We start from the raw sequence: 19185 nt of genomic DNA on the forward strand, positions 1-19185 counted from the left end.
TAGTTCTCCAAGCCAAGTCTTTGCTGATTTCAGTGTTGTAGTCTGTGAGGGTCTGAACATCAAAGGCAGACATTTGGCCCATTTAGAGGAAAAAAAAAAACTGTTTGCTCTAGAAAAAGTAAAATTGGTACTCACCTGTAAAATATCTTTTGAAGAGGTGTATTGATTTTTAGAGACTACCGTGAACCTTTCTCTGGCTATTCAGATTTATGTAAATACATCTGAACTATGGAAGCACTTAAATTGAATAAGTAGGTTTCCATAAGGAACTTTTTTAAAGGCTTCCTAAATTTTAGAATGAAAAATAAACATGCTGGTAAGAAGCCAATGACTATTAAGGAGGAGATTGTCAGAACTTACCCTTCCGTCTTCCGCTTTCTGGCTTCTGCCACACTGCACCTACTCAAAAGAATGAAAAGCAAAACCAACCCAGCAGCTGAAATAGTAATTCACTTCCATATTTCAGCTAGTACCAAACTGTGACTAGAATTCCTGTACACACATGGACCTGACAAAAAGAACACTTTGAATTAAGAACTGGTTACAATTTACTGAACCATTCCGTGCAGCAGACAGTCTGGTAACAGGAACCTGCAGCTTGTTGCACATGTTTTCTCCAAAGGCTTGAATAGCTTTGGATGGGTTTTCAGGGAATACTTGTTTTAGTTAAGGCCCAGACTCTTCAATCAGCACAGGTCTGGAAGGAGTTTGATCTTGAACAGTCTTGATCAGTCTTGAACAGTGTTGGGGCCTAGAAAAACATCAACTTGAAAAACAAAGATTTCACCCATAGGCACAAATTCCATGTTTTTAGAAGGTTATGACTTATGTATATATCACAGTCGTATCCGTTGATCATGTCAGTGCCTTATGACTCAGAGGTATACTGCATAGACTAGGAATAGAGAGCAGAAAAAAATCATAGCTCATTAGAAAAAGGGTCAAAAATTATTGATAAGTGAAGAGGATGGTTGATGATATGGCAGCATCTGATCCGCCATCTTTCACTAATTATACCCTGTTTTCTATATAATGATCATGAGTTTCAGCATGTAAATTAATTTTGAAAGGCTAAAGGACTAAGTCACCTAAACTCCATGATTTTAAAAGGAAAAGTGAATTTAAAAATTTTTTAATTTCATGCATCAGTTTTGCATGTTACAAGATTTTTTTTAAATGACCTCAGCAACAAATATTTTTCAGATTTACCATGTAGTACTAAGATAGTGTCTTTGCACTAATAATTTCTAATTATCTCATTACAGGCTTCCTTTCTGTCTGACCAGCCTGAGCCTTACCTGCCATTTCTTTCACGCTTCATTGAAACACAGATGTTTGCTACCTTTATTGATAATAAAATTATGTCTCAGTGGGAAGAGAAAGATTCTTTGCTACGGGTCTTTGACTCTCGGATTGAGAAGATAAGACTGTATAATGTAAGGGCACCCACCTTGAGGACATCTATCTATCAGAAATGCAGCACTTTAAAAGAAGCAGGTACATTTGTCACACCTTTTAAAATTGACTTAAAATTCATGATTTCTTTTTACACATTGTTGGCCTTATAAGCTGAAAATTAATTTTCAATTTTAGATTTCATGATTAATCCTTATACTCTATCAAGTGTTTTCTATCCTTTTGTTTCCTTCTGTTTCTGTGAATTAGTGTCCATCCTATTCCTATTTGACATTCCTCTCCCCTTAAAAGAGGAAAAACAGTGAAAACTTGAATATAACCATAAGGTTGCTATGATTTTTGTCTTATTCTCTTTTATTGCCTTAAGTGAAAAAATGTAAATTTCTTTCTTGCTGTTTATGTTGCCTTTTTACTTCTCACCTCTTTTCTCTTCATTAAAAGAAAAATAAGTATTAATTTAAAATAGTGAATCTGAGATGCTGCCTAATTTGCATAACTACAACAATTTATTTACTTTCTAGTGGTGCCATTAATTATAATTCATTTATTGAAATTAAAATCTCTGAGTTCTTATATTCAAATTAGAGGTTTTTCTAGGGCGTCTGGGTGGCTCGGTTAAACATCTGACTTTGGCTTAGGTCATGAACTCGTGGTTCATGGGTTCAAGCCCTGCATCAGGCTCTGTGCTGACAGCTCAGAGCCTGGAGCCTGCTTCAGATTCTGTGTCTCCCTCTTTCTCTCTGCCCTTCCCCCACTTGTGCTCTGTCTGTCCCTCCCTCCCTCCCTCTCTCGCTCACTCTCTCAAAAAATGAATAAACATTAAAAAAAAAAGTAAATTAAAAAAAAATTAGAGGTTCCCCAACCCTGACACCAGTTTTTTCCCTGAGAGAACCATCAGTCTTGGCCATCAGTAATGTAGTCCATTAAATAAATAAACATATTAATAGTATTTTCTGAGTACTTACTATGTTCCAGACATCATATCACATGCATTTTTGGATTTGACCTTAACAATGAGGGGGTTTATTTCAGAAACATTTATTTCTCTTTTATGACTGTCCTCATTTTATAGTTGGGAAAGCTGAGAGGTTAAGTAACTTGCTTATGGTTGCTTGGCTAGTGATTGATAGAGCATGATTTGAACTCAGGGTTGACTGATTCTAGCACCTGAAGCCTTACTACCACATTAGATGTTTATTTAGTAAAGAAACATGAAGTGTACCAGTCCACACAATTTTATACATTTCTACCTTGTTCCTAACACTTCCTTTGCCAAATAAACTGCCTCCTATCACCTGAATGCCCCTTTCTTTAATTTTTTTTTTCCCCCTTCAAGCATAGTTGCTATTTGAGAGCAAGTTTTTTGCTGAAGCAAAAAGAAGCAGGAAAAGAGTTTCTTTGTTCTGCCTCCCTGTTTGCCTTTCTCACTTTATTTAAATAGATCAAAGTCACAGGAGTGGTGATGCTATAGTTGTAGCATATTTAAGGAAAGAAGTATGTGAATGATGTCTTTAGTCTTAAGAGGTCTCTTTGAGAATTCATGATTATGCTGAAACATCATTCTGTTTTATTCCCACTTAGGGTAGATCCTTGGAGCCCCTTCAGGAAATGGCAGTTACCTCCATATTTCTGGAAATTGAGGGAGTGGAATGAATGAAACTGTCTGTGCCTATTCAGAGAATAGTATGACTTTCAGTGCTTTAATAGCCATGTGAATAATATAATGCCTTGTTGAGAAAATTTCGTTCCAACCTTCATGACAGAATTTTTTTAATGGAGCTAAGCATTGATTCCTTTGTGTGCTTCCAGAAAATCTTTTCAATTAAAATAGATTTTCTGTCAGCCCCTCAAAGAGGTTGACATTCCCACTATCATCACAGAAATTATATAATACTCTTGAAAATACACCATTATAGGTTTAACATATGAAAATGTGATTAGACTAAAGCACTAGACTCCCAGGAACCTAATTTATCAAAAGACTTTTTTTTTAAGTGAAAGAAGGCAGCTGGCTGTGACTGTGTCTATATCCCCCATAAATGGTGCAGTTATTTCTTTCATCATGTAAAATTATCCTCTTCCCACCCCAAACAAAAGTATAGAAGTTGGCATTTGTTGTTTATTACTGACTTTTATTGGGTATTTTTTTGTCCTTTGTTGTTTTGATTTTATTTTTTGTTTTGCCTCTAACTAAAAAGAATTTTGATTTGCAGGTGAACTCTTTAGGCAGAGGCTATCTGCTGTTGATATTGTGGCACCAGAACCGCATGATTTCTGTGCAGAAAGACAAGTTGATAGTAATACAGAGTTTTTCTTTTTTTCTTACCAATCACAGAAAATGAGTATTGGCACAAAACCTTGAAAATCTAACAGGCCCATGACCTCTCAAAGCAGGCATTTAATAATTTCTAAATGTTCAGTATTCACTGGTGGTATAATTACTGAAAAGTAACATTGCGTTACACTCCCAAGGCAATCTTAAATATAAACCCTAGAGTAACTCATTATGAATCATGATTTTTGTTTTCAAAAAGCTTCCTGACTAAAGGAGAATAACTCAGTATCAGATGGATTTCTCTGTCATTTTAAATCCAGCGGAAAAACTGAAGCTACCTTTTTTTTCCCTTTCATGAGAACAGAAGCATTCATTGGCAGAGATGGAATTTTGTAGTATTTCATGGAACATAAAATTGGCAGGGACTTCAGAGAATTCCATGCCATGAATCTAAGCTTTATTTTGCCTAAACCATCTGTTAATTAAGTGTTTTATAAATATTAGGAGCACTGAGAGTATAGATAGGGTTGTGAATAGCCAGGGGGCATCACTGAAAACTTAAATATCATTTCATATTAAAACATGGCATTCTTGGGGCGCCTGGGTGGCGCAGTCGGTTAGGCATCCGACTTCAGCCAGGTCACGATCTCGCGGTCCGGGAGTTCGAGCCCCGCGTCGGGCTCTGGGCTGATGGCTCGGAGCCTGGAGCCTGTTTCCGATTCTGTGTCTCCCTCTCTCTCTGCCCCTCCCCCGTTCATGCTCTGTCTCTCTCTGTCCCAAAAATAAATAAAACGTTGAAAAAAAAAATTAAAAAAAAAACAAAAAAACATGGCATTCTTTTGCCTAACATAAAACATATGGACTGTGTTTTAAGAGAAATTAGAAGTTACACATTAAAAATAAAATGAAATTCAAGAAGTTTTGGATAAATTATTCTGAATTATAAAGGAAAAATAGGGAAGTTTGAGACAGATATCTAATATTGTGAAGTTTTAGTCCTAGAGGATAATAGTGACTTCTGCAAAGTATCCCTCACTGCTGTCATCAGACACAAGCAACTGGCTTAGGTGAAACATTAACCACACACAAGATGGTATTAAGCATATTCTTTTGAGAAGTGTGGAATATGCCATGGACAGATCCACTTTCCACTCAAAAGGAAAGTTTTTAAGACTATGTATGGGGAATAACCAGCAGTACTCAATCTGCTGGTATTGAACCGGGCAAAATAAATTGGTTCCATGAAATACTTATAAAAATACCTTTTTACTTCTCTTAAATCCCAAGATTAGCAGTTCCCACAGTATGATCTGTTTGTCACACAACCACAATTACTGCTTGTTCTCCCCTTTTGGTAATCTAAAGGATTAAAGACCTAGTCTCGCTTCACAAATATATTTTCTCTTGAAAATTCAGTTCATAAAAACATTTAAGATCAGATTATTTTTTTACTAGAGAGATCATTTGCTATTTCTTGGGTCTTTGAGATAATCTCCTAACTTTAAGCAGTTTTAAATAGAAATGTTGAGTAATTCCTATCTTTTAACTTTGGCCTATTTTATTCTTCATAAGGCCAGTTTCTTATCCTCTGGACATTTTCTAAATGCCTGCTTATTTTATTCTCTGCATTACCTCTCCTGATCTAATAAACACTCCTAAATGACTCCTACTAATGAGAATGTGAGTGTTGCTAAAAGTAAAGTCATAAACTTTACATAGTTTCTTGTTTTTACAAATGGAGAACTATGAGTATTTAATGGGTCTGTGTACAAAGAAATAAAAGTAAAAAAGGCTACTGTGCTTGCTTTTCCTTCCTTGTCTTTCATTTGAAGGACAATGTTTTATTTGCCATCATTTTCTTAAATTTGTACTTAGAACATATTTTCATTAAGAAAATATTTTTCTTAAATATTGAAATATTTAATATTGAAGTATTAAAATATTGAGTATTCCACTTAGGGGAGACTTGTTTTAGTACTAAATTATAGATTTTTCAACCCTGCTGCTCTGCGATTGACAAAGGCAGAAAATACCATGAAAATTAATCATCTAGTGTTTACTTAAAATTAACCTTTTTATATTTACACTGATTTCTAAAGAACTTTTATAAAAATCTGTTTTAGAGTGTCAGAAAGATTGAGTTCCTTGTTGGTGCATGAGTGGAGGAAGCATTGTTTTAAGGTTTAGCCAATGAAATGTCTCTAATTTGTTATAAATTTAATTTATAGCCCAATCAATTGAGCAGCGACTAATGAAAATGGATCACACTGCAATCCACCCACATCTGCTTGATATGAAAATTGGTCAAGGCAAATATGAGCAAGGGTTCTTTCCAAAGCTACAGGCTGATGTCTTGGCAACAGGACCAACTAATAACAAGTAAGCACGTTCTTCACTTGAATAGTCGGTTGAAGGGATAATGAAGGGTAGGTACAATGCTGTGCAACTTTAATGGGGCATTGTAACCATTAACTATCTTATCGATCTGATTACTTTTCCAAAGACCAAAACAACCCATTTGAAATATGGATTGGGGCACCTGGGTGGCCCAGTCGGTTAAGCATCCACCTCTTCATTTTGGCTCAGGTTGTGATCTCATGCTTTGTAGGTTCAAGCCCTGTGTCAGGCTCTGTGCTGGCAGTATGGAGCCTCCTTGGGATTCCCTGCCCCTCTCCCCTGCTTGCACACACGCAACTCTCTTACTATCAAAATACATACATACATACATACATACATACATACATACATACATACATATTTTAAAAAATATATGGATTGACATTCTATGAGTATTTGACTTTTAATTCCATCATGTAAAAAATCTAAAGACTAGACATATTTTTCATTTTTTAAGTAGTGTGTGCTTGGGAAGTTTCCCTTTATTTTTTTTTTTTTTAATTTTTTTTAATGTTTGTTTATTTTTGAGAGAGAGAGACAGGGCATGAGTGGGGGAGGGACAGACAGAGAGGGAGACAGAATCGGAAGCAAGCTCCAGGCTCTGAACGGTCAGCACAGAGCCCGACACGGGGCTCGAAACCACAAGCCGTGAGATCATAACCTGAGTCAAAGTCAGACGTTTAACCAACTGAGCTAACCGGGTGCCCCGTGGGAGTAGTTTCCCTTTAAATGACCAAATGTAATGCCATCTAATGGAATTAGAAAAATGATACTTTCACTATCTGTATTAGTTTCTTAGGACTGCTATAACAAAATACTACAAACTTGGCAGCTTTTAAAACAACAGAAATTTATTCTTTCATAGTTTTGGAAGCTAGAAGTGCAAAATCAAGGTATTGGCAAGGTCCTTCTCCCTCCCAAGACCTCTAAGAAAGGAGCCGCCCTTGCTTCTTCCAGTGCTGAGGCCAGCGCTGGCTTCAGGCATTCCTTAACTTGTAACAGTATTAACTCCAGTCTCTGTCTCTGTCTCTGTTGGTCAGGAAAAAGGAAAACATAGTAAATTATCTTTATAATATGTGACGGTAACACTTGGCTTAATTTAATAAACACTATTCTAAGCTAGGTACTGTGGTATTTGGAATTTGTTGGGGTGCATGTATATGCGGTAATATTTGTGTATCCTTGTGTTTGTACTGCTTATACTCTATTTTGAATAACCTGAAAGGAATGAAATCCTTACTAATTTCCTAGCTGAAGGTGTTCCTTTATTTTTTTTATTTTTAACTTTTTTTAATGTTTATTTTTGAGAGAGAGAGAGTGGGGGTGGCGGGGGGGTGCAGAGACAGAGGGAGAAACAGAATCTGAAGCAGAGTCCAGGCTCTGAGCTGTCAGCACAGAGCCCGACATGGGGCTCAAACCCACGAACTGAAAGATCATGATCTAGCCAAAGTTGGACACTTAACAGACTAAGCCACTCAGCTCCCCCTGAAGGTGTTCCTTTAAATATGTTTCTAAAATGTGTCAGAATTATTAATTCATTTAGTTCCAAATGTGAGAAAGCTGTATAGTGAGAGCAGACATATTAAAGGGAAAAAATGCTGTGCATGGATCACACAGTTGCAGTACTGTTTGCATTGCTGTTTCTTTTCCTTTCAGAGTCTAGTATTCATCATTCATAAATATATACCCCTTTACAGCTCTTAGAAAACTTAGAAATTTTCATCACCATATTTTTTCTGCTTTCAAATATACCTTTTCTGCCAGTGGAGCCTTCTCCGTGCCAACACAGGGTTGGTTATGGAGTTGATCTGCTGATAACTAATATTAAGCTGATTCTACACTGGCTTCTCTGCTGACAGCATTGAGCACATTAGCTCATTTTTATAAGCATACCCCTATATGTAAACCTACATTGTTTTACCTATTTAATGAGTGAGTTTCAGAGAGAGTCAACAACTTACTCCAAGATCACACACCTAAGAAGTGGTAAAACTAGAATTCAGACCTAGGTCTGCTAATTCAGGGCCCAGGCCCTTAACTATTACACCACCTACACATATGTCTGGCTCAGCTACTCCAAAACAAGGGTGACACATGCCTTGTCTTACTTTTGGAGTTGGAAACTGTGCTTTGGTAGCCCCCAGGAAATTTTGAGTGACCTAAAATATTGAACATAAAGGTGCACTATGAGGAAAAAAGGTAAGTACCAAAAATTTTGTAACATACATAGTTTTGCAAATAGTCCGAAAGAAACATCTTACTTTTAAGCCATCTTTCAAGAACCTTCATATTATTTACTTATTTAGTTTGGGCCATTTAGTCAAAAGGCATAATTCTACTTCTTTTTTATTCCCTTCACTGAATTCTCTGCTTGCCTCTTCTGAAAATTCAGGTAGCTCACTGCCACTTACATTTTGTGTACCCAGTGTAACAAGATCTTTCACAATGAAAGAGCCCTCAGATACCTCACTTCTACCTTAAAATGGACTCTATTAGGAGGGGTGGCCCCAAAGAAGATAAGATAATACTCTGAGGAGCAAGGTACATGTTAAGCGCCATCTTTCCTAGGGAAGAACTACATGAAGCAGTGGTTGAGATCAAATGGCCTAACCCTGAAGAGAGTGGCATTATAATGTGTTGGTAGAAGTCTCAGATTGGGTTACTGGCAAAGTTAGGATTAGAACTCAGTTCTCCTTACTCCAGGGACCGAGTTCGGAATTCTCATTCATAAAGCCTGGAGGTGTGGAAAGTCTTCAGTCCAGTATCCTTTTACGTATTTGGAAAAGGAGTGCTGTACAGTGAAGTAAAAAATTATGTCAGTGGAGTATGTGACTTTTGATCTTGGGATTGTGAGTTCATGCCCCACTTTAGGTATAGAGATTACTTACATATAAAATCTTAAAAAAATAAGAATTTTAAAAACTTTGATTAAACTCTTTAAATAGATTGTCTAAACTTCAATGAAGTCAGTAGTGGAAGATGATTCATGAGGAAGGTGGAAAAGTTATGTATTCACAATGAAATCTTACCCTTCTATAGAAAATGCAAGTATTTATACTAAGATCTTGGAAAGGAAGATTGTGGAGATAATTTAATGTGCTTCTTACAAGACAGAAATAAATAGCTAATGACTGAAAATGTTACCTTACTTCGTTAATTTGCAGGGGTTTGCCCTCCATTAAAGAAGTGTTTCTGCTCTTTTAACCCTTTTTTTAAGTTTATTTATATATTTTGAGGGCGTGGGGGCAGAGAGAGAGGGGGGTGAAGAGAGAATCCCAAGCAGGCCCTGCACAGAGCCCAGTGCAAGGCTTGAACTCACAAACTGTAAGATCATGATCTGAGCCAAAGTCAAGAGTCAGATGCTTAACCGACAAAGTCACCCAGGTGCCCCTATTCCTGCTTTTTTAAACACTGAACTTAAAAGTGTGCTAAGACATATTGACCAGTATGGGGATTCAAACCTTCCAGATGATTGTACTAGATATAATATTCTATTTTGCAGAAATGAATGAGAATTTTCCATCAGAACAGACTAGTCATCAGCTTACTTATTTTTTCCTACACTTGTAAAATATCCTAATTGTATGAATTACTTTTATATTAGTGGACTATTAATTTAAATCATTTTCATTTCATTTAAATAGTATTTCCTTTTAATAGCATTAGGTTGTTCATTCATTTATTTAGCAAATATTTATGGAACCCCTACTGTATGTGAGACAGTGTCCTGTTCACTGGGAATTTAGCAGTGAACAAAACAACAGAAGTCCCTGCTTTCAAGGAGGAGGAGACAAAGGAACTTAATTTGTAAAATAAATAACCTATCAGGTAGTGATAAGATTTGTGAAGAAAAATAAAGCAGAAAAGGGAAGTAGGGAGTGTTAAATAGGGAAGATTTCAACTTTAAAATCTTACTGCAGTATTTTCTTGCTTTTAATCTTGTGTATAATCCCAAGGTTGAGCCCTAAGCATTACATTTTCAGGTATATTATAGTCTGAAAGAGAAAAGGTCTAAGAACTCATGGCAGGATAAAGAGATTTATAACCATGCCTCTGCAAATGGCTGACCAACTATTAGAATTTCATAGGCTGCTTTTGAAACAAAAGCAAATAAACAATCATTAGTATTTCAGCGAATGTGATCATCTTTGGCAACAATATGCTTAGTAAATGAGACTTAATAATGAAAAGAACAAAATAATTCCTTGACAAGACCAGGAATGGGTATAGTTTATCATAATTTTCTCAAGCAGATGATCATCTCCTTGTTTTGAAAATAAAATAGAAACAAAATTAAAAATTTTTGTCCCACAGGAGTGTATAGTGAGATGCTAGTTATATCATGTAAATTAATATTTACCCTTTTCTTTACCTAAAGCCTTTTCCACTTTTGCCTGCCAAGGAAACTGTTCTGCCATTTGTATTCTCCTTTTCTTTATTTATTATATAAATTCATTGTCTTGTTTTTATAGTCTATTTTTACTATTTATTTGACCCACTCTGTCCAGTAACCCTAATTTTTTAAATTCCTGAACAAATATTACTATGTTTTACTGACCTTTTTTGCTACAGGGCTATTTCCAAAGCCCCCAGCCCTTTATACATTTTGTTACTTATACTTCCCCTTTGTTTATTATATAAATTTGTCATCTGGTATTTATATTCTGCTTCAGAGTTGTGAAAGAAAAACAATATTCATAGTACCTGTTGAAGATTTGAGACACACTTTATTCAAGGGGGGCCATGTAGGGACCGTTGCACTGAGGGCTTGCAGTGGGAGCGAGGGAGATTGAACTTTATTCCAAATACAATATGTGGTAAGTAGGAATTTATAGTCAAGTAGCAGAGTGGAAAAAAACTTACTAAGAGGAAACATCAAAAGTAAGGTGAGGGGTGGATTTTGACTAAACCAACCTAACAGGATTCTTGCTGAAGGCAGGCCTGGGTGATCAGACATCACCTGGGGCGTTATGGATGATGTAGAAACTGATCAGACTGGCACAAAAACAGACACCTAGACCAGTGGAATAGAATAGAAACCCCAGAACTAGACCCACAAACGTATGGCCAACTAATCTTTGACAAAGCAAGAAAGAACATCCAATGGAAAAAAGACAGTCTCTTTAACAAATGGTGCTGGGAGAACTGGACAGCAACATGCAGAAGGTTGAAACTAGACCACTTTCTCAAACCATTCACAAAAATAAGCTCAAAATGGATAAAGGACCTGAATGTGAGACAGGAAACCATCAAAACCCTAGAGGAGAAAGCAGGAAAAGATCTCTCTGACCTCAGCCGTAGCAATCTCTTACTCGACACATCCCCAAAGGCAAGGGAATTAAAAGCAAAAGTGAATTACTGGGACCTTATGAAGATAAAAAGCTTCTGCACAGCAAAGGAAACAACCAACAAAACTAAAAGGCAACCCACGGAATGGGAAAAGATATTTGCAAATGACATATCAGACAAAGGGCTAGTATCCAAAATCTATAAAGAGCTCACCAAACTCCACACCCAAAAAACAAATAACCCAGTGAAGAAATGGGCAGAAAACATGAATAGACACTTCTCTAAAGAAGACATCCGGATGGCCAACAGGCACATGAAAAGATGCTCAACATCGCTCCTTATCAGGGAAATACAAATCAAAACCACACTGAGATATCACCTCACGCCAGTCAGAGTGGCCAAAATGAACAAATCAGGAGACTATAGATGCTGGAGAGGATGTGGAGAAACGGGAACCCTCTTGCACTGTTGGTGGAATGCAAATTGGTGCAGCCACTCTGGAAAACAGTGTGGAGGTTCCTCAGAAAATTAAAAATAGACCTACCCTATGACCCAGCAATAGCACTGCTAGGAATTTACCCAAGGGATACAGGAGTACTGATGCATAGGGGCACTTGTACCCCAATGTTAATAGCAGCACTCTCAACAATAGCCAAATTATGGAAAGAGCCTAAATGTCCATCAACTGATGAATGGATAAAGAAATTGTGGTTTATATACACAATGGAGTACTACAGGGCAATGAGAAAGAACGAAATATGGCCCTTTGTAGCAACGTGGATGGAACTGGAGAGTGTGATGCTAAGTGAAATAAGCCATACAGAGAAAGACAGATACCATATGGTGTCACTCTTATGTGGATCCTGAGAAACTTAACAAAAACCCATGGGGGAGGGGAAGGAAAAAAAAAGTTAGAGTGGGAGAGAGCCAAAGCATAAGAGACTCTTCAAAACTGAGAACAAACTGAGGGTTGATGGGGGGTGGGAGGGAGGGGAGGGTGGGTGATGGGTATTGAGGAGGGCACCTTTTAGGATGAGCACTGGGTGTTGTATGGAAACCAATTTGACAATAAATTTCATATATTGAAAAAAATTAAAAAGAGAAAAAAAAAGAAACTGATCAGACATTGAGAATGATCAAATACTGAGGATGGGGGCTCTCCTGCTAAACTGACTTAGCAACGTTCTTGTCAAAACTGGATTTTATAAGGAAGTGCACAGTGACCTAGGAGAAGGTTCAGAAGCCTAACTAAGGTTTGATCAAGCAAAGAATCTTTCTTTGTCAGTGCCTTAATATTCTTTTTTTCTGGATCTTCCTTCTCAGTCACCCCAGTTTTTTTTTGTATTCTTTTTACAGTCTTACTTTAATACTTTGTTATTGGGACATTTCCAAGGTCTCCACTTCAACGATTTATCACTAGGACTTGGTATTTTTTGTCCCAATATAAACCTATTTTTTAATTTTTTAATTTTATTTTTTTATTTTAAAACCTATTTTTTGGGGGCGCCTGGGTGGCACAGTCGGTTAAGCGTCCAACTTCAGCCAGGTCACGATCTCGCGGTCCGGGAGTTCGAGCCCCGCGTCAGGCTCTGGGCTGATGGCTCGGAGCCTGGAGCCTGTTTCCGATTCTGTGTCTCCCTCTCTCTCTGCCCCTCCCCTGTTCATGCTCTGTCTCTCTCTGTCCCAAAAATAAATAATAAAACGTTGAAAAAAAAATTTTTAAACCTATTTTTTTAAACTATTTTAAGAGGGACTACCTTTCTTGATGTCATTTTTATCATAATTATTCAGTGTTCCTCCAAATAGCAGACTGAAATGAAATGATTCAGAAGCTTGAAACCAAAGGCATGCGTAAATTATTTTAAAAGCAACAAAAGAAGCTGCATTCTCATTTTAAGCTTTTTGTAAATTGCATACTTTATTAAATAAAAAAATAAAAATAATGAACTGTCAGTAATACAATATGACTTTTCCTGAGTGCCAAAGTATAAATTCATTTTTTAAAATTTATATAGCTCTGTGCTATCAAGAATATACGCAAGAGTAGATATTCTTAGAAAAGTGTGATGAATACATAGTCATGGGGATGATAACTCAAGATTTGAGAAATTTTTAAAAATGATTTGATTTAAAATAATATACGCTCACTAGAAAATTTAGAATACTTGAAAGTGATAGGGTAAATTTTAAAACACCCATAATGCCATCACCATGAGATGTCAACATTTCTTGTCATGCTCTTCCATTGCATAGATCATGGTGTGCATGTCCATGTTTACTTTTTCACAAAATTAGGAGATTATTTATACAATGTTTTATCTTGTTTGTTTTCCCCATTCATTATTGTACCATGAACATTCTTCTATCTTAATATTCCTAGCAACTTTTTTAATGATTACATATTTCATTATATAGCACCCCCTACTGTTGAACAGTTAGGTTGTTTTGAGCACATTTACTTGATCCTGATTAACTCTTGGTCGTAAGATCTGTTATTAACTCAAAAGCTTTTTGGAAAATTTATACATTAAACATGTATATGGAATAGAAGACACATTAATTTTAGGAACATTTAAAGGCCAAACTATGAGTCTTGGATTAAGGAAACAATTTGTTATTACATACAGGTTGTGAGGAATGTCTGTAAGCCTAAATGTTAGACTGGATTTCTGATTATGTATTTAGAGTGTATTTATAGAAAGTCCAGGTGATGTACAGACTGCCAAAAAAACAGTGACAGACATACCAGCTCTTGGAGAGTTTATAATAGAGAGGATTTTATAGGAATAGAGATAAGTGATTGTAACACAATGTGATAGGTAATAAAATTGGGGAGTATAAGAAGGGTAGACAGTTTAGAATTGGAAGAATTAAAGAACATTTTCTGTGTAACATTGAAGCTATCTGAAAGAATAGAAATTGGGAGGAAACTTCAGGGACAAAGGCTCAAAGGTGACAGAACTGACCCCATTGGAAACACTGACTTAGTTGAAAATAGCTGGAGTTATAAGATGGTACTAAGTGTAGCAGAGAGATTGGTTGAGCTAAGAATTGAATGATAGCCATTGGATGTGACAGTTAAGGATATATGGCTTCAAGAGCATTGTCGGGGGAAGCTTATTTGCGATAAACCGAACATCCAAAGGTAACTAAGTAGAAGCCTTATATGTAATCTTTTAAGAATTTTTACAGGAAAGAGTGAAGCAAGAAACTTACACATAACTGTAGAGGGTCAAGAGAGAGACCAGCATGCTTGTAAGCTGAAGGGAAATTATTCAGTTGAGAAAGAAAAATTGGAGATTCAGAAAAAGATGACTAGGGTCACCTGGGTGGCTCAGTTGCTTAAGCGTCCAACTTCAACTCAGGTTATGATCTCATGGTTGGTGACTTCAAGCCCCACATCGGGCCCCACACTGACCTGACCATGCAGAGCCTGCTTGGGATTCTCTCTCTCTTTCTCTCTCTCTCTCTCTCTCTGTCCCTCCCCCATTTGTACACTCTCTCTCCCCCTCTCAAAATGAATAAACTTAAAAAAATAAAAGAGATAGTTCATGCGGCAGGTTGAAGAAAGCAAGAGAGAATTAGTCAAGGAGTTTATTACAGGTGGCAGTAATAGTTTTGAGCTATGGCCAGTATATTTTATACTTTGGGATTAGAAGAAAGATGAAATGTCTGTGTATACATCGTTTAAGCAGAAGGCAGGCAATTGAGGGGAGGCCCTTGAGGATAAAGCGAAAGGTTTGGAACAGTTTTTGAGGGGAATGGGAGAGAGGTGATAAAGGGCATGACAAATCAACCACTAATCTACATAGATATGAGAAGTTACACGATAGTATTCATCCAGGGTTTGGGGCTCTGTTGAACAGTAAAGTGGAAAGGAGAGGATCATTATGAGGTGATACTATGTATTTTTTTAACCTCAGTTTTTAAAAAGTACTGATTTTAGTGATGGTTACATGTCTCTGAATATAATAAAAACCGCTGGAATTGTATGCTTTAAATAGGTGTATTGTGTGGTATTTACATTACAATAAAGACATTACATATTTAAAGAATTGGTTGAAAAATAAGTATTGTTAGTCTTTTAAACAGTACATTTTTTCTATTTTGGAGATAAGTGATCGCTTTCTTGTTGTTTGTTTTAACCTGCACCTTCTTGGGTACGGCTATTTTTCCAGTCGCTGGGTGAGTCGGAGCGCCACGGCGCAGCGCAGGAAAGACCGCCTTCGCCAACATTCCGAGCACATAGGATTGGACAACGACCTGAGGGAGGTATGTGGGCCGCCTTCCCAGGACGCCTCCATACAAGAGCCATGAACTAGGCTTACTCAGCTCAGCAGTTGTCATGGTGCAAGTTCTTCCAATTTCTTTACAGAATGGTTTTGTTTTATTTTAAAATAGTAATCCTTTTGTACTGACTTTAAAAGAACACCTTTTTGTAATTTTAATACACCTAAAATACGGCCCTAAACAAGTCTCCCTGTGTACCACATCAAGTAAAGGCTAAGTTTAGGATACATTTTTGGTCAGTATGTCTCCTGTGGGGGGAAAAAGTATACAAGAAACATATTTTAAGTTTCAAGCATAATTTAAACTTAGAATAAAGATGCATTTGCTTGTGCTTTATCCTTGGATTGTAGACACCATTTTTTAAAGTGTTTAGAAATTATTTTTGAAATAAGATCTTTATGCTTTATTTGTACTACTTAAAAATACAAGCATAGTTATACATTTGAATAATTATAAGTAAGTTTTGGTTATTGTAATCAAAGAAAAATGCAATCGGAAGATCTATTAACTATTTTCTAAACTCAGATGTGTAAAATAAAGTAGAAAACATCATTCCAAATATCTATTGCTTTTTGGTTGAAATGTTCATACATTTATGATTTTAAACATTTTCTTAAAAATTGAAACATAATCTGTCTAGTGCTTTTCTTTGTGCTATCATATTTTCTTCTTTCCCCTCCCTTTTGCTGTGACTTTATATCATATGCATGCACATTTTGCTGGTCTTTTTCTCCCTGTCCTTTTTTTTTTTTTTTTTTTTTTTCGCTTTTCTGTCATTGGCACTTCTCCATCCTCTTAGCCTTCCGGGGAACTTTTGGTCTGTCAGAACTCCATGGCATTCTGGGAGTGGGATCAGGGTCTACCTCCTCCTGCACGACTTCCTAAAAAATCCTTCTCTGAGTGCTGCCTGGTATGTTCTTTGCCTGAAAGTGCTTTGCAGATGTTCCTGAATCTTGTCTTTGGTGTCCTTGAATTATCCACATGTGTGTGTACATATAGCTGTAGAGCCTCACATCACCTTGTGACGTGAATTGTCAGCCTCTCAATTTTGCTCTCCACTTCCTGTTATGTTTGATACCTTTTCTTGGTGGTGTGTGCTAATGCAAGTAATTCTGAACTCTTGGCAGGTAAAACTAATTATTCAGATTCCTTATTAGTGGTATTTTGAAGGTAAGGGGGGAGTTGTGGAGGGACCAGACGTAGCACTTGTGTTCTTTCAAATGAGAAATATATTAAATGTTCAAACTCCCTTTAAGTATTTTGCAGAAATGCAGAAATAATTCATTTTTGAACAGTTTTTCTTTTTTGGCTGGGTTTTACTCCACAGTATTTTAATGAACTTCCTGATCTGTTTTTTGAGGGTTTTGTTGTTGTTGTTTTGGTTTGGTTTTTTATTGTTTTAGTTTGAAACGTGTTTCCTCTCTTCCTGGTTTGTATTTTATGTGCTAAGAAAAGCAGATCATCAGTATAGAATTTTAGTTCTAAGAGGAACCCTTGAGGTCACCTTGTCCAACATTACATGAAGTCCAAGAGACTTGCCCAAAGTTAAATGGACACACAAGGCAGAGCTGGGCCTGTAGCCCAGGACTGCTGATAGCCAAACTGGTCCTCTTCCCAGTAACCCTGTTTACCAGGTTGCACTCAACAGCTCCTCACCTGAGGACAAGAGGAACTTAGGACTCCTGGTTTGTTATTTTTGTCTTTGACAGAAATGAAGAAGAGCATAGTAGAAATCTCAGAAGAAATCTGGGGTCACTTCCTTTTAGTAGTAAAATGAACTTCTTATAAAGACATTCCTTGTGAAAGATTTCTCTTTCTTCTCCATTTTTCACCTTAAAGTACACCTTTTCCTCCAACTGCCCCAAAGAAAATTACATTTTTATCATCACTTGTTTACTATAAAGGCAAGTGCTCTATTTCTTGCAATGTACATAGGCAGCCTCACTTCTTGTGAGGAAGGGCCTCCTGCCACCCCCTCTATCCTCTGTGTGCATGTCCGAGGAATGTTGCTCATTCCATGGCTTCACCAGAGATGCTCAGGAGAAGACTGGGCCCTATGGCATTCGCTGTTGGCTGATAATCATATTGCCCCATATGTGCTGTGTACTTGGTAAATATGACCAGTCAAAGGATAACCCCATTCTAGCTTGTTTTCATTTATAAAATAGAACGTACACTTTAACAGGGCTTTATTCTTAATCCAGTTATTTACTTAGTAACCTAATTGTTCATATATTTTTGAAAAAACAGAAATGCCAAGACCTGTTTCTAGTCTCTAGCCTGACAGTGTTCCTCACTCCTTCTAGCCAGTGTTTCTTCCTAAGCTAAGACTGAATCTTCCCTCTTCTGGAGGACTGAGTCACAGTAGTTCTCTCTGCATTTGCACGAGTCCTAAAGGTAGAAGAACAGACACAGGGGAGAAACAACCCCTTTAACATTTGCCAGTTAACATTTTTTTTACCAGCCTTTTATCTCTGATTTGTAATAATCCAGATAATATCTATACCACCTGAAATGTTAGGAAATGCACGTGTTATAATTCTCATATAGGATCTCTACCTTGTATCTCAGGTGGGTTTTGCTGAAGCTTTTCATTTCCTGCGTTTATTTATTTGAAAACTAACCTTCAGGATGTTTTGATAGACCTTATTACCCTTAGCTTCCCTGGTGGTGATAGTTGCCTCTCATTTTCAATTTTCCCTCTTTCTTTGACCCTCTAAAAAAGATTTGAAGCCAAAAATATAGACACAAATATAATGGGAACTAAGTATTTGTAGCATTCATTTTTTAAAAATCTTTCCTTAAAATGATTGCACTAGAAAGGAAACATTTTCTGTTTATGCAGTAGCAGGTACACTGATCAGCCAAATCCCTAATCAGTGGGGTTTTTTAGAAATTTGTACAAGATTTAGCAGATTATTTGTCTTCCAAAGGGAAATATTTTAAATGTACAAACTCCCTTTTGTTTAAAGAATGCAAAGGATTTTACACATCTTCCCTTACAATATCAAATTCTTCCCTTAAGATAGTAAAGATAGATTTCACATATGTGCCTGTGGGAGGATGTGCTGGCTTACAATCTCTCTCTCCCCTCAACAAACTGCTGGTTTTACTATATCACTTAGAGTAGTTATTCTCTAAAAATGGTCCTAAGACACTTGGACTTTGCGGAGATTCTGCCCCGTGGTCCTGATGCAAACGTAAAGTATGTAGATGAGCTTTTGCAGGTGGCACAGAAAGAAGAGGGACAACCAGCGTCCTGTGGTAATCACCCATAGTGATTTTTTTTCTCCTGGACATTCACTAACTAAAGCTCAAGAGCAGTGGACTGGATTTCTGTGGTACTCTCTGAGCCATCACTTTCTCTGAAAGTAATATGTTTCCACTTTCTCTTGATTGTGGAACAAGGCAAGGAAGGGGGGAATGTAGCAAACAAGTTCAGAGTGAGTTCATGGTCTTTCTTGTGAGGTATGGGGGCATGTTTTATGCCCATTTTACAAGTAAGCAAATATGCCTGA

The 19185-nt window shown here is 36.9% G+C and overlaps 1 protein-coding gene across 7 annotated transcripts in view; it reads left to right on the top strand.

The window, feature by feature from the left end:
• Window positions 1-19185, top strand: part of DENND5B (DENN domain containing 5B) — a 196824-nt gene that overhangs the window by 123434 nt on the left and 54205 nt on the right. For 3 of the 7 annotated variants that reach the window (XM_040488503.1, XM_040488497.1, XM_040488498.1), the window contains 5 exons: window positions 1266-1497; window positions 3630-3713; window positions 5920-6070; window positions 15556-15649; window positions 16467-16577. In XM_040488503.1, the coding sequence (XP_040344437.1) occupies window positions 1266-1497; window positions 3630-3713; window positions 5920-6070; window positions 15556-15649; window positions 16467-16577 (672 nt within the window). The remainder of the gene's footprint in view (window positions 1-1265; window positions 1498-3629; window positions 3714-5919; window positions 6071-15555; window positions 15650-16466; window positions 16578-19185) is intronic. The other 4 variants (XM_040488501.1, XM_040488502.1, XM_040488500.1 and 1 more) reach the window with 3 other exon arrangements.

The sequence above is a fragment of the Herpailurus yagouaroundi genome, unplaced genomic scaffold, assembly GCF_014898765.1.
Source record: "Herpailurus yagouaroundi ecotype Mexico unplaced genomic scaffold, PumYag 166, whole genome shotgun sequence".
Lineage (NCBI taxonomy): Eukaryota > Metazoa > Chordata > Mammalia > Carnivora > Felidae > Herpailurus > Herpailurus yagouaroundi.